The sequence below is a fragment of the Oncorhynchus mykiss genome, chromosome 3 (genome assembly GCF_057628025.1).
Source record: "Oncorhynchus mykiss isolate SJ-2025 chromosome 3, ASM5762802v1, whole genome shotgun sequence".
NCBI lineage: Eukaryota > Metazoa > Chordata > Actinopteri > Salmoniformes > Salmonidae > Oncorhynchus > Oncorhynchus mykiss.
The window spans coordinates 17,861,231-17,876,537 of NC_143024.1; the positions used below are offsets into that span (position 1 = coordinate 17,861,231).

General features: G+C 42.4%; 1 protein-coding gene across 2 annotated transcripts; it reads left to right on the forward strand.

Annotated features, from left to right (window-relative positions):
- Positions 1-500: 500 nt before the first annotated feature.
- Positions 501-14,585, forward strand: LOC110507826 (peroxisomal carnitine O-octanoyltransferase). 2 transcript variants are annotated; one of them, XM_021588121.3, is made up of 16 exons: positions 501-905; positions 3,644-3,763; positions 3,862-3,986; positions 4,168-4,349; positions 5,076-5,200; positions 7,681-7,789; positions 7,894-7,987; positions 8,136-8,261; positions 10,272-10,388; positions 10,537-10,620; positions 10,742-10,849; positions 11,040-11,170; positions 11,879-12,002; positions 12,119-12,291; positions 12,370-12,489; positions 12,790-14,585. In XM_021588121.3, exons 1-16 carry the CDS (start codon positions 845-847, stop codon positions 12,908-12,910), a joined length of 1,920 nt encoding a protein of 639 aa, XP_021443796.3. In that variant the 5' UTR covers positions 501-844; the 3' UTR covers positions 12,911-14,585. The 2 variants fall into 2 exon arrangements, with proteins under 2 accessions (XP_021443796.3, XP_021443804.3); XM_021588129.3 differs by having other exon boundaries at positions 10,272-10,373.
- The last annotated feature ends 722 nt before the right edge of the window (positions 14,586-15,307 follow it).

Here is a 15,307-nt window from a genome sequence, read left to right on the forward strand (position 1 = left end):
TGCCATTAAAATGTTTTGCTGTTTCTAGCTACAATAGTCATTTACAACAATAACAATTTCTACACTATTTCTGATCAATTTAATGTTATTTTAATGGACAAAAAAATGGCTTTTCTTTCAAAAACAAGTACATTTCGAAGTGACCCCAAAATGTTGAATGGCAGTGTGTGTTTTGAAAGAAAATCGTTTTTTTGTTTTGTTTTTACACAGTTATGGTACGACCCATTGCGCATTAAATGTGTGACGTAGCCTTAAAGTGATGCAGTTTCTCATCTGTATGGTGCCGTGATCATCACTGTTCACAGTTTGTGATGTTTCATATACACTGTAATTTGCAGGTAATGCACCAGGATCTAATGCTGACAATGCACCATCTAAAAGTGCAACCGCACAAGAATGCATGCACATCTGGCCTCGTGTTAAGATCAAACAACTATTTTAAGAGTAGTGTGTTTTAGTAGTCTCACAATAGATATCCATGAAGAATGAAAAGCCAAGTCACGTGTAATAATATCACCACTTCTCTCTTCCGGGTGTTGGCAGTCCGTTAACTGGGGTTGACTAGATGGGATACAGCTTTTGTCAGATTTGACTTTTCGTAGCAGGCTAGGATAATTCGTTTAATATTAGGAAAAAGGTCCGAGTTAGCTAAAATGCCCAAATAAACACACGTTTGGCGTTAATTTGACAAAAGTTGTAGCCCTTCTAGCCTTGACCTCTTACTGGGTGAAAGGTGATGAGAAGCGCTGCATACCCCACGAGCGGAGCAACAACACAAACTACCGCAAGCGCTTTCCTCTACAGTCTAGTTTAGAAAATAGCTGCAACATCATTTTTATTTTGAATGGACGAACGAAGACAACTTTCCACATATCGGAATTTGCAGAATATCGCAAAATACTACGGTGAGTTTGCTTGTCGTGTTTGTGGGAGTAAGCTGCTTCGATCGGATTGAAAACTGAAACGGACCTACATTCGAGCCGTGAAAACAATGCAAGGGGCCAACTATTTTATAGCTAGCTAGTGCACTTGTTCTACAGTAAGTAGAACTGACTTGCTAGTTAACTATGTTTGATCATATAGTTATGTAGCCAGAATGTCTAATCAATTGTGCTATAAAAGTGCGTATTAATGCGATTGGTACAAGGCTGCGCCGCTTCGGCAAATATGGAATTTGATCTCCAATAATAAAAGTTGCTTCTGGCCTGCGAGTCTAGCTATCTGGACAATAACATGTTTATGTGGAATTACTCTGATACCATACAACCAAATCGGAGTATGTTAAACGTTGAAATCAATGGTTTTTGTTTGGCATACATTTTAAAGTGAAGTCTCAGAGTAATCCGAGTCTCAGAGTAATTCCCGCTACAATGGAATTGCCCAGCTACAAATTCTACAACTATCTTTGTAGATTATGACTGTACTGTAGTAGGGGAGATTGGGGTACATTGAGCCAAAGGGGTAGGTCGAGCCACCCTTGTTTCTAAGAAATCATAAACAACATTAATAATCTGACCAAATATGGAACAAGTAAGGAAGTTAACTTTAGATCCAAAAAAACTGGAATTTCACCAAGGCATGAATTTTATTGGTTTCATGATGCTTGTATCTAAACCAAAGGAAATGATTTTAGGATTGTTCTATAAAAATGCAAACTCAGCTCCATCATTCATTGAATCAGATGAGCCCACTGATATTGCCAACTACTTTAATGATTTTTGGCAATATTAGCAAACTTAGGCATGACATGCCAACAACAAACACAGACATGACACATCCAGGTATAACTGACCAAATGAAAGACAAGCATTGTAATTTTGAATTCTGCAAAGTGAGTGTGGAAGAGGAACAAATTATTGTTGTCTGTCAACAATGACAAGCCACAATTTGACAATTTGGATGGAAAATTACTGAGGAAAATAGTGGACGGTATTGCCACTCCTATTTGCCATATCTTCAATGTAATCCTACTAGAAAGTGTGTGCCCTCAAGCCTGGAGGGGAAGCAAAAGTAATTCTGCTTCCCAAGAATACTAAAGCCCCCTTTACTGGCTCAAATAGCCGACCAATCAGCCTGTTACCAACCCTTAGTATTAGAGGTTGATGCCTCTGGAATGTATACACTGATTAAGTTGGTTAGTGTTATGGAGATTGTACTCCTATTAGAGAAATGGTGAGAGAGACCGTTCCTTAGTTTAGGGTTCTTTAATGTTGATTGGATATTAACAATGTTTGCAGTTCTGTTCCATGTCACTCAGCTGGTATTATTCAATTAATTGTCCATTTATCCATACAATATGTGATCTGGAAATAATAAACATGAATACAATGGCATCAGTACTAAGATAATTACATTCATTTAGCAATAACAAACAAGATATACAGCTCTCATGTTATAATAATCCAATGACTGAAATAAAAATACAAGTGGCTAGCAACATCAGGCTAACCAGCTAACAATGTAGGTAACAATGTTAGATAGCGAGCATTAAAACAAGACACCTAATGCTGTAATAATTACAAAAATATTCTTTAACTATTGACAACTTCGTCAGGAAAACATATACATTGCAGTTTTGGTATTCACGCACGGTGATGAATACATTGGTCAGACAGAAAATAATGTCCAAAACTTTGTGTTCACAGCAGTAGGTTGCCAGCTGCATTTGGCAATGAACTAAACATTGCCAGTTTGTGATAGCTGTGATGTCATCACTGAATTCTTAAAGGGACAGGCTTTCTTACAGTTTTTGACCAGATACAAGGCTATTTTACAGGAAACAAATTGCCAACAGACTTTCAGCATGCTTATAGGGAAAGACATTCAACAAGCACAGCACTTGCAGAATGCATGCATCGAGGGTGGCGCAGTGGTTAAGGGCCACCAGACTCTGGGTTCGCGCCCAGGCTCTGTCGCGACCGGGAGGTCCGTGGGGCGACGCACAATTGGCCCAGCGTCGTCCGGGTTAGGGAGGGCTTGGCCAGTAGGGATATGCTTGACTCATCGCGCACCAGCGACTCCTGTGGCGGGCCAGGCGCAGTGCGCGCTAACCAAGGTTGCCAGGTGCACGTGTTTCCTCCGACACATTGGTGCCCCTGGCTTCCGGGTTGGTGTTAAGAAGCAGTGCGACTTGGTTGGGTTGTGTATCGGAGGACGCATGACTTTCAACCTTAGTCTCTCCCGGGCCCGTACGGGAGTTGTAGCGATGAGACAAGATAGTAACTACTAAAAACAATTGGACACCACGAAAAAGGGGAGAAAAAGGGGTAAAAGAAAAAAAGAATGCATGCATGTACTTCCTTCTCTCTTGTGCACGTGTTGATGAGAAAACAAATCGTGATAACCACACATAGACCCGTGTTTTGAATTCGGTTTAATAATACTTTAAATTATTTAATTTCGACCAGCTGATGGACAATTGGCAGAGTAGGTTCAAATGAAGTTTTTTCAACATACTGACTTGTAAAGAAACTGTTTCGATTTTATTTTAATCTAAAAGTGAGACAAGTGGAGGCTTGTCCAGTCCACACTTGGATTCGTAGTGTCTACCAGGCTAGGGGACAGTACGTCAATGGCTAACCACGTGTTTTGGTATTGTAGGGGACAGTACGTCAATGGCTAACCACGTGTTTTGGTGCTGTAGGTGACATGACCAACCAGTTGTCAGAGTTCCCCACTGAGCGGACGTTCCAGTACCAGCATAGCCTGCCTCCTCTCCCTGTACCGTCTCTAGAGGGGAGCCTCGCCAAGTACCTGGTTGCAGGTGAGATGCCAGCTGCATGTGAGACAGAGAAGCGCTGTTAGCATGGACCCTAGACAAAAATGTGTCTAGTTACTGAAATGTCTGTGTGTAATTTCCAGTGCGGCCGTTTGCTACAGAGGAGGAGTACCAGGTGACTGCAGCCGTAGTGAAGAGGTTTGGAGAGGGCACCGGCAAAGACCTGCACCAAAAACTACTGCAGAGAGCCAGGACACGCAGGAACTGGGTACACACAGTTAACACACACAACACACTGCACAGCTAGAACCTGTGGGAACTGATCACACACCATGCTCGACCCTGAGCAACTACAAAAGGGAATCTTTGAGTGTTTTAAATACTGCAGTCATTATGGTGTCTCCCTGCAGTGTTTCATGTTATATTGTGGGTGTGTGTGTTTCCCCTAGTTGGAGGAGTGGTGGTTGAATTCAGCCTATCTGGAAATGCGTTACCCCTCCCAGTTGAATGTGAACTTCGGAGGTCCTGCACCCTACCTAGAGCACTGCTGGCCCCCTACAGAGGGAGTACAGCTACAGAGGACCAGCATAAGCATGTGGCACACTCTACAGTACTGGGACCTGCTTCGCACGTAAGATACTCACATTGAGTGTACAAAACATGGTTTTTCCATGACATAGACTGACCAGGTGAATCCAGGTGAAAGCTATAATCACTTATTGATGTCACCTGTTAAATCCACTTCAATCAGTGTATATGAAGGGGAGGAGACAGGTTAAAGAAGGATTTTAAACCTTGAGATAATTGAGACATGGATTGTGTGTGTATGTGTGTCATTCAGAAGTTGAATGGGCTTAGATAAAATATTTAAGTGCCTTTTGAACTGGGAGTCAACATGGGCCAGCATCCCTGTGGAACGCTTTCGACACCTTGTAGAGTCCATGCTTCAACGAATTGAGGCTGTTCTGAGGGCAAAAGGGCATGTAACACAATATTAGGAAGGTGTTCCTAATGTTTTGTACACACTGTGTATATATATTAAGGTTACACACACATCACAACTACTGCTACCAGACTCTTCCGATTGCTAAATAATGCACAATTTAAACACTTGCCCTCCAATCCCCCCCTTCCCCAAAACATGTGTTTTTATTTAACTATAAATTCTTCCTGTATTATAGTTGTTTAAAATATTTATTATATTCTACTGAGCCAGTTACTTTATGTTCATATTATTATATTTGATTTTTTATTGTTGTTCCGTTGTCGAGAAGGAACCTGCAACTAAGCATTTAGTTGGACAGTGTCCCTAAACACACACGTTCAGTACACACTCTGACTGTGTGGTCCCCGACAGGGAGAGGCTGGACCCACACAAAGCTGGTAATGTGGTGTTGGATATGGACCAGTTCAGAATGCTGTTCTGTACATGTAAAGTTCCTGGAGTCACCAAGGATACCATCATCAACTACTTTAAGACGGGTAGGTGTCCCCCCCCCCATGACACCGCCATGCAATATGATGTTTGTGGTTTGTTTTTGTGTGTAGTACTCTGTTATTTATTTAGGTATGTTTGTGTGTGTGTGTGTGTGTGTGTGTGTTTTCTATGTGTGTTTGGATGTGTGTATTGATTACTTTAAGACATGAAGGTCAGTCAATCTGGAACATTTCAAGAACATTGAATGTTTCTTCAAGTGCAGTTGTTACGCCCCTGAAAACAGGGGAGAAATAATCACGAGAGTGATACGGTGTTGTATTCTCAATTCAACGTTTAGTGTAATGAGAAAAGACCGCGATTTTACCCAGGAATATGGGTGGAGACCAGAGCAATCGATCTCCGGCTCATAGATTAAGAGCATTTCGTAGATCACAGATTAACACTTTTAGGCACCACAAAATAAAGTAATCAATATAACGTTTACACATTATCAATCTCTATCAACTAATACTGAATGCATCTTTTTAACCTTAGATGTTTTAAGATCCTCACATACTATGAACTTACTAATACTTTTTAGTGTATAACAGGCTATGAATATTTCCTTTAACCTGTCACACAGTCACAAAAACCATCAAGCGCTATGATGAAACTGGCTCATGAGGACCGCCACAGGAAATGAAGACCCAGAGTTACCTCTGTTGCAGAGGATAAGTTCATTAGAGTTACCAGCCTCAGAAAATGCAGCCCAAATAAGTGCTTCACAGAGTTCAAGTAACAGACACATCTCGACATCAACTGTTCAGAGGAGACTGTCTGAATCAGGTCTTCATGGTTGAATTGCTGCAAAGAAAGCACTACTAAATTACACCAATAATAAGAAGAGACTTGCTTGGGCCAACGAAACACGTGCAATGGACATAAAACCGGTGAAAATCTGTCCTTTGGTCTGATGAGTCCGGATTTGAGATTTTGGGTTCTAACATCTGTGTCTTTGTGAGATGCAGAGTAGGTGAACAGATTATCTCTGCATGTGGGGTTCCCACCGTGAAGCATGGTGGAGGAGGTGTGATTGTGTGGGGGTGCTTTGCTGGTGACACTCAGATTTATTTAGAATTCAAGGCACACTTAACCAGCATGGTTACCACAGCATTCTGCATCGATACGCCATCCCATCTGGTTTGACTATAATTTGTTTTTCAAAAGCACAATGACCCAACACGTCAGGACAATGACCCAAAATAAGTGCTATTTGAGTAAGGAGAGTGATGGAGCGCTGCATCAGATGACCTGGGTAGCTTGGGTAGTATTGGGTAGTATTGAGTAGCTTGGATGAATAAGTTGCCCAAACTAAATGGCCTGCTCCTCAGTCTCAGTTGCTAATATATGCATATTATTATTAGTATAGAAAACACTCTAAAGTTTCCAAAACTGTCAAAATATTGTCTGCGGGTATAACAGAACTGATATTGCAGGCGAAACCCTGAGGAAAATCAAACCAGGAAGTGGCTTCTATTTTGAAAACTCCATGTTCCATAGCCTGCCTTTGCTCCATTTAAAGGGATATCAACCAGATTCATTTTCCTATCATTTCCTCAAGGTGTCAACAGTCTTTAGACATAGTTTCAGGCTTTTATTTTGAAAAATGAGCGAGAAAGATAGCATCGCGTCATAGTATGGCCCGGTGCCAGTAGCGTTTTGAATGCGCAACAGAGTTTGGGCAGCCATTGCCTTTCCCTCTCCTACTGAAAAAGAGAGTTGCGGTTGATATATTATCGATTATATATTTTAAAAACAACCTGAGGATTGATTATAAAAAACGTTTGACATATTTCTGTGGACATTACGGATACTATTTGGAATTTGTCTGCGTTGTCGTGACCGCTTTTTCCTGTTGATTTCTGAACATAACGCGCCAAACAAATGGAGGTATTTTGGATATAAAAATAATCTTTATGGAACAAAAGGAACATTTATTGTGTAACTGGGAGTCTCGTGAGTGAAAACATCCGAAGATCATCAAAGGTAACCGATTAATTTGATTGCTTTTCTGATTTTCGTGACCAAGCTACTTGATGCTAGGTGTTCATAATGTTTTGTCGAGCGAACGCTTTCGCTGTAATTTTCCAAATCTGACACGACAGGTGGATTAACAAAAGGCTACGCTGTGTTTTGCTATATTACACTTGTAATTTCATGAATATAAATATTTGAATGTGGCGCTATGCAATTCAGCGGTTGATGATGAAAATTATCCCGTTAACGGGATGGCAGCCATAAGAAGTTAACTGTTGGAAAAGCATTCCAGGTGAAGCTGGTTGAGAGAATACCAAGAGTGTGGAACGCTGTCATCAAGGCAAAGAGTGGCTACTTTGAAGAATCTTAAATATAAAATATAGTTTGATTTGTTTAACACTTTTTTGGTTACTTCATGTGTTATTTCATAGTTCATAGTGGAATGAGTAGGTGTGTCCAAACTTTTGACTGGTGCTGTATTTATTGATGTTTTTTCTGTGTGTTGTAGAGAGCGAGGGTCCATGCCCCTCCCATGTAGTGGTGATGTGTAAGGGGCGTTTCTTCTCGTTTGATGCAGTGTGTGACGGACACATTCTTACCCCTCCAGAGCTGCTCAGGTATTCTGGCCGGTGGATATTTAGGTATATTTGTGTGCATATGCATATATTTGCATGTATTTATGTCTGTGTGTGTGTGTGTGTGTGTGTGTGTGTGTGTGTAGGCAGCTGACCCATGTGAAGCAGTGTTGTGAGGGGGAGCCTGCAGGTGACGGAATCGCCGCTCTCACCTCAGAGGAGAGGACACGCTGGGCTAAGGTGTGTGTGTGATGTTGGCTGTGCAGAACGGACATCACCATGCACTAAACGTGTCTCTCTCTTTCAACTTTCTCTGTCTCTCTCATCTTTCTGTCTCTCTCTCTTTCTGTTCAATTTTAATTAAATTTAAGGGTCTGTGTGTCTGTAGGCCAGGGAGTATCTGATAGGTATAGATCCAGCCAATAAGACCATCTTAGAGACCATCCAGAGCAGTCTGTTTGTGGTCTCACTGGACGATGCTAAACCCTACGCTACTGCAGAGAACTACACACCAGTACGTACAAAAACACACACACACCCTCTCACACACTATACACAGAAATTTGCAATAGCAAGTTGAGTTTGTAAAGGTAAAGAGCAGACTTGAGTCCAGGATGCGGTCAAAGTAAAATGCAAAGGATAATAATTAGCACCAGAGGCTAAAAAGCTAACTTTCAGTCAATGATAGCAGTGAGACTTCTGCCGCTTTGTGATGTTGTCCAGTACAGAGAGTGAGATCTTTTAAAGTTGTGTGTAAGCATTTAAGCAGGTTACACATGTTTTGATTGTATGCAAAGATACAGTGGGGCAAAAAAGTATTTAGTCAGCCACCAATTGTGCAAGTTCTCCCACTTAAAAAGATGAGAGAGGCCTGTAATTTTCATCATAGGTATACTTCAACTCTGACAGACAAAATGAGAAAAACAAATCCAGAAAATCACATTGTAGGATTTTTAATGAATTTATTTGCAAATTATGGTGGACAATAAGTATTTGGTCACCTACAAACAAGCAAGATTTCTGGCTCTCACAGACCTGTAACTTCTTCTTTAAGAGGCTCCTCTGTCCTCCACTCGTTACCTGTATTAATGGCACCTGTTTGAACTTGTTATCAGTATAAAAGACACCTGTCCACAACCTCAAGCAGTCACACTCCACTATGGCCAAGACTAAAGAGCTGTCAAAGGACACCAGAAACAAAATTGTAGACCTGCACCAGGCTGGGAAGACTGAATCTGCAATAGGTAAGCAGCTTATTTTGAAGAAATCAACTGTGGGAGCAATTATTAGGAAATGGAAGACATACAAGACCACTGATAATGTCCCTCGATCTGGGGCTCCACGCAAGATCTCACCCCGTGGGGTCAAAATGATCACAAGAACGGTGAGCAAAAATCCCAGAACCACACGGGGGGACCTAGTGAATGACCTGCAGAGAGCTGGGACCAAAGTAACAAAGCCTACCATCAGTAACACACTACGCCGCCAGGGACTCAAATCCTGCAGTGCCAGACGTGTCCCCCTGCTTAAGCAAGAACATGTCCAGGCCCGTCTGAAGTTTGCTAGAGAGCATTTGAATGATCCAGAAGAAGATTGGGAGAATGTCATATGGTCAGATGAAACCCAAATAGAACTTTTTGGTAAAAACTCAACTCGTCGTGTTTGGAGGACAAAGAATGCTGAGTTGCATCCAAAGAACACCATACCTACTGTGAAGCATGGGGGTGGAAACAACATGCTTTGGGGCTGTTTTTCTGCAAAGGGACCAGAATGACTGATCCGTGTAAAGGAAAGAATGAATGGGGCCATGTATCGTGAGATTTTGAGTGAAAACCTCCTTCCATCAGCAAGGGCATTGAAGATGAAACGTGGCTGGGTCTTTCAGCATGACAATGATCCCAAACACACCGGCCGGGAAACGAAGGAGTGGCTTCGTAAGAAGCATTTCAAGGTCCTGGAGTGGCCTAGCCAGTCTCCAGATCTCAACCCCATAGAAAATCTTTGGAGGGAGTTGAAAGTCCGTGTTGCCCAGCAACAGCCCCAAAACATTACTGCTCTAGAGGAGATCTGCATGGAGGAATGGGCCAAAATACCAGCAACAGTGTGTGAAAACCTTGTGAAGACTTACAGAAAACGTTTGACCTCTGTCATTGCCAACAAAGGGTATATAACAAAGTATTGAGATAAACTTTTGTTATTGACCAAATACTTATTTTCCACCATAATTTGCAAATAAATTAATAAAAAATCCTACAATGTGATTTTCTGGATTCTTTTTCTCATTTTGTCTGTCATAGTTGAAGTGTACCTATGATGAAAATTACAGGCCTCTCTCATCTTTTTAAGTGGGAGAACTTGCACAATTGGTGGCTGACTAAATACTTTTTTGCTCCACTGTATGTCTGGATATGACCTCTGGGTCATCATCTTGCATCCTGGTTGGCCCCTACAACACACACATACACCACAGACAGCCATACCATTCTAAGTGTGGTATAATCTGATCTTTGACCTTTGCCCCCAGGTGTCCCTGGAGGTGCTGACAGGAGACCCCACCATCCGCTGGGGTGACAAGTCCTACAACTCCCTCTCCTTCGCCGACGGAACCTTCGGATCCAACTGTGACGTGTGTGCTTTTACTGTGTGTGTTTTTTGTTATATGAGGGGGTGGCGGTTGAGAGTTAGAAAAATAAGATTTGAGATAACAATACTCCTCTGTTAGCAGTAGTGTAATGATGTTTTGTTGTGAGTGTGCTCCTATATATGGTAATTGCTGGTGTGTGTTGCAGCATGCCCCATTTGAAGGCATGGTGCTGGTAACTCATTGTTACTATGTGGATCAGCAACTCAAAGCTACAGACGGCAAGTGGAAGGTAAATACCGTTTCTATTGAACTTATTTTAGGTGACTGTATATCTTGTTTGTCCTTAATTCCAAGTACCTTACTTTCACTGTAAGCAAACAGTATATTTGTTGATGTGTGTGTCTATGAAGGGCTCTGAGACGGTGCGGCCTATGCCTCTTCCTGAAGAGTTGGTCTTCACTGTGGATGACAGAGTCAGGAGTGACGTTGCACATGCCAAGCAACAGTACTTTGAGACTGTGAGCACACACACACACACACACACATTCATGACTCTGTGCATCTCCCTGGTCGTCAGATTGGACCATTGCAGGTGTTGTGTTCATCACAAACACACCGTCACAGGCCCTTACTCTCCCCACCACACACACACAACTCTAATCTGTGTGATATCTGGTTTGACAGACACCTGTGTGTGTGTGTCTCCAGACTCAGGACTTGCAGGTGGTGTGTTATGCGTTCACCTCGTTTGGGAAAGCAGCCATCAAACAGAGGAAGCTCCACCCAGACACCTTCATACAACTGGCCCTTCAACTGGCTTATTACAGACAGCATGGGAGGTAATACCATCCATCCAGCCAGGGCCGGTTCTAGCCTTTTGGGGGCCCTAAGCGAGATTTCGTTGGGGCCTAAGCTAGGCCATGGGGTGGAGAGACATTATTTTCAGTTTTAAAGCTAATTTCTTGTAATTATACACATTTTGCTGTGACTTATGCCATGTTAATGATGATAGTGAGTGACTAACAAAATCAATAGGGGCCCCCTAGAGGTCAGGGCCCTTAGACACCCTGGTCGGGGTTCAGCCATGATTACAAGTTTAGATAGCTGGCTAGACTAACTTACCAATTTTAAGAAATGTTAGAAGACATGGTGAATTGATTGACTGCCAGAGCATAACAACAGAGAAATTGCTGGTGTAGATCCACATTTCGACCTTGTAACTGGTGTATTCTACTATTCTAACTCTCAAATAATAATAATTTGGGGTGAGGTTGAGGGCGGCCTGGGGCCCTAAGCAACGGCTTATATTCTCTTATGCTTGGAGCTGGCCCCCCATCCACTATCCATCCAATTAATCCATCCATCCACCCAACATTCATCCATCCATCCACCCACCCGCCCATCCATCTATCCATCAACTTCATCCATCCATCCATCAACTTCATCCATCCATCCATCCACCCACCCGCCCATCCATCAACTTCATCCATCCTTCCTCTCCAATATTCTCTCCATAACTGATGATTGATGATAATCCCCCCTCCCAGGTTAGGTAGTTGCTATGAGACAGCGATGACCAGAAGGTTCTACCACGGCAGGACTGAGACCATGAGGCCCTGTACCCTGGAGGCACAGAACTGGTGCCATACCATGCTCCTCCCTGCAGCCAGCGTAAGTGTGAGAGTGTGTGTGTCCAGTAAACGATTAGTTCTTCATATATTGTCATGCCATACATGTAAATCTGGCGACCAGGATACTTACACTCTGACTTTCTGTATGTCTCCCAGGCTGAGGCTAAGAGGAAAGCCCTGCTGCTGGCCTTCAACAAGCACAACAAACTGATGGCTGAGGCACAGAACGGAAAAGGTTTTGACAGACATCTCCTGGGCCTTTACCTGATCGCCAAGGAGGAGGGACTTCCTATGCCAGACCTTTTCACTGATACACTGTATTGCAAGAGGTGTGTTTGTGTGTGTGTGTGTGTGTGTGTGTGTTTGTGTTTATGGTGTTTTGTAATTTGTGTGTGTTCTCTCTCCAGTGGCGGGGGCGGTAACTTTACCCTGTCCACCAGTCTGGCTGGCTACACCACAGTTCATGGGGTGGGTGCTCCCATGGTGCACCATGGCTACGGGTTCTTCTACCGCATCAGTGAGGACAGGTGGGCTAACACACCACACACAAGACCTGGACTATGGACAATGACCATTAATTTAATGAATACATTTTTGTCTGATTATTGTTGGCTTGTTTGACATTTTATTGCATTGTTAGGAGCTAGTAACATAAGCATATCACTGCGTCTGCTAAACTGTGTACGTGACCAGTAATCTTTGATTTTGAACAGTTACTTCAGCTATTTGGTCTCTCATGTAGTTAGTAGAATTTGTAGATTTTCTTTAGTACATCTGTCTTCTCTAGGATGGCCTGATAGAAGCTTCTGGTGTCTGTCCTGTTTCAGGATCGTGGCTTCCTGTTCAGCGTGGAAGTCCAGTCCAGAGACGGATGCAGAGACACTGTTCCAGAACCTGGTTACCTCCCTACATGAGATGCTACATCTCGCTACCACAGCGCAGCTCTAACACACACACGCGCGCAGAGTTTCTAGATGCCAGCCAAAAATAACCGTTTTAATATTGTCCAGATCTATGCAAAGGCATTGTAACAATGCTGCAGGTAGCCTAGATGTTAGAATTAGGCCAGTTACTGAAAGGTTGCTAGTTTGAATCCCCGAGCCAATAAATCTTTCGATGTGCCCTTGAGCAAGCCACTTAACCCTAATTGCTCCTTTGCCATGACCCTACTCTCCGGGGTTGTCTCGGGGGTAGGTGGGATATGCAAAAAATACATTTCCAATGTGAAATAGGACAAGTATAAGTACCCACCAAATTATTATTACAATGCAGCCCTTGATTGTTTTCTTAATGTTTACAAAAAATACATTATTTGTTTAAATGCAGCTCAACAAATGTTTATTTTGCACTTTAATTAATGTAATTCTCTGTGATTTTATGTAGCAGCTAGATTGGGAATTTCCTGTTATAAAATGTATTGATTGAACTTCTTACCATGATTCCACAAATTCAGGTAATGCCCCCTTGTTTGGAGGTGTACCTGTGGATCTATTTCAAGTCCTACCTTCAAACTCACTGCCTTTTTGCTTGACATTGTGGGTAAATCAAAAGAAATCAGCCAAGACCTCAGAAAAATAATTGTATACCTCCACAAGTCTGGTTCATCCTTGGGAGCAATTTCCAAATGCCTGAAGGTACCACGTTCATCTGTGCAAACAATAGTACACAAGTATAAACACCATGGGACCACATAGCCATCATACCGCTCAGGAAGGAGACGTGTTCTGTCTCCTAGAGATGAACGTACTATGGTGCGAAAAGTGCAAATCAATCCCAGAACCACAGCAAAGGACCTTGTGAAGATGCTGGAGGAAACAGGTACAAAAGTATCTATATCCACAGGAAAATGAGTCCTATATCAACATAACCTGAAAAGCCGCTCACCAAGGAAGAAGCCACTGCTCCAAAACCGCCATTAAAAAAGCCAGACTACCGTTTGCAACGGCACATGGGGACACAGATCGTACTTTTTGGAGAAATGTCCTCTGGTCTGATGAAACAAAACTAGAACTGCTTGGCCATAATGACCATCGTTATGTTTGGAGGAAAAAGGGGAAGTCTTACAAGCCGAAGAACACCATCCCAACCGTGAAGCACGTGGGTGGCAGCCTCATGTTGTGGAGGTGCTTTGCTACAGGAGGGACTGGTGCACTTCACAAAATAGATGGCATCATGAGGCAGGACAATTATGTGGATATATTGAAGCAACATCTCAAGACATCAGTCAGAAAGTTAAAGCTTGGTCACAAATGGGTCTTCCAAATGGACAATGACCCCACGCATACTTCCAAAGTTTTGGAAAAATGGCTTAAGGACAACAAAGTCAAGGTATTGGAGTGGCCATCACAAAGCCCTGACCTCAATCCTATAGAAAATGTGTGGGCAGAACTGAAAAAGCCTGTGTGAGCAAGGAGGCCTTACAAACCTGACTCAGTTACACCAGCTCTGCCAGGAGGAATTTTCAAAAATTCACCCAACTTATTGTGGGAAGCTTGTGGAAGGCTACCCAAAACGTTTGACCCAAGTTAAACAATTTAAAGACAATGCTACCAAATTCTAATTGAGTGTATGTAAACTTCTGACCCACTGGGAATGTGATGAAAGAAATAAAAGCTGAAATAAATCATTCTTTCTACTATTATTCTGACATTTCACGTTCTTAAAATAAAGTGGTGATCCTAACTGACCTAAGACAGATTTCTTTACAAGGATTAAATGTCAGGAATTGTGAAAACTGAGTTTAAATGTATTTGGTTAAGGTGTATGTAAACTTCCGACTTCAACTGTAGATAGAAGACTGTAGTGCCCAAAAGCCCATTTCAGCATGGGCAGTGCCATTGAGGACTTCCTATGGGCGGCAGGTAGCCTAGCTGTTAAGAGCATTGGGCCAGTAACCGAAAGGTCGCTGGTTCAACTCCCCAAACCGAGTAGGTGAAAAATGTGTCTGACTTTAACACTAGTTGCTCTTGTAACTCACTCTGGATAAGAGCATCTGCTCAGTGACTAAAATGTAAAAAGGTATGGGTTAAGGAAGGATCACATAACTCCATCAGGATTATACTCGTAAATGAGACATTCCAGAATTGCAGGTGGCAGTATATCGCAAACCTTTGGTTTATATCTGTTCAAACATCTGTTCAAACAACACACTCTAGGTGGCAGTGTGCTAACCTGGGTACCAGTCTTTAGCTAACATTCCATTGCTTGACACTTCTGTTATTTCTTCAATCTTCAAATATGAACATTATATCATTAATGAGCTTGAGGACATCAGAGGATTTGATCCTGATTCAATAACCCTCATAGTTATCCTCCAATCAAACGTTATGCAAATATTGGAGCTTT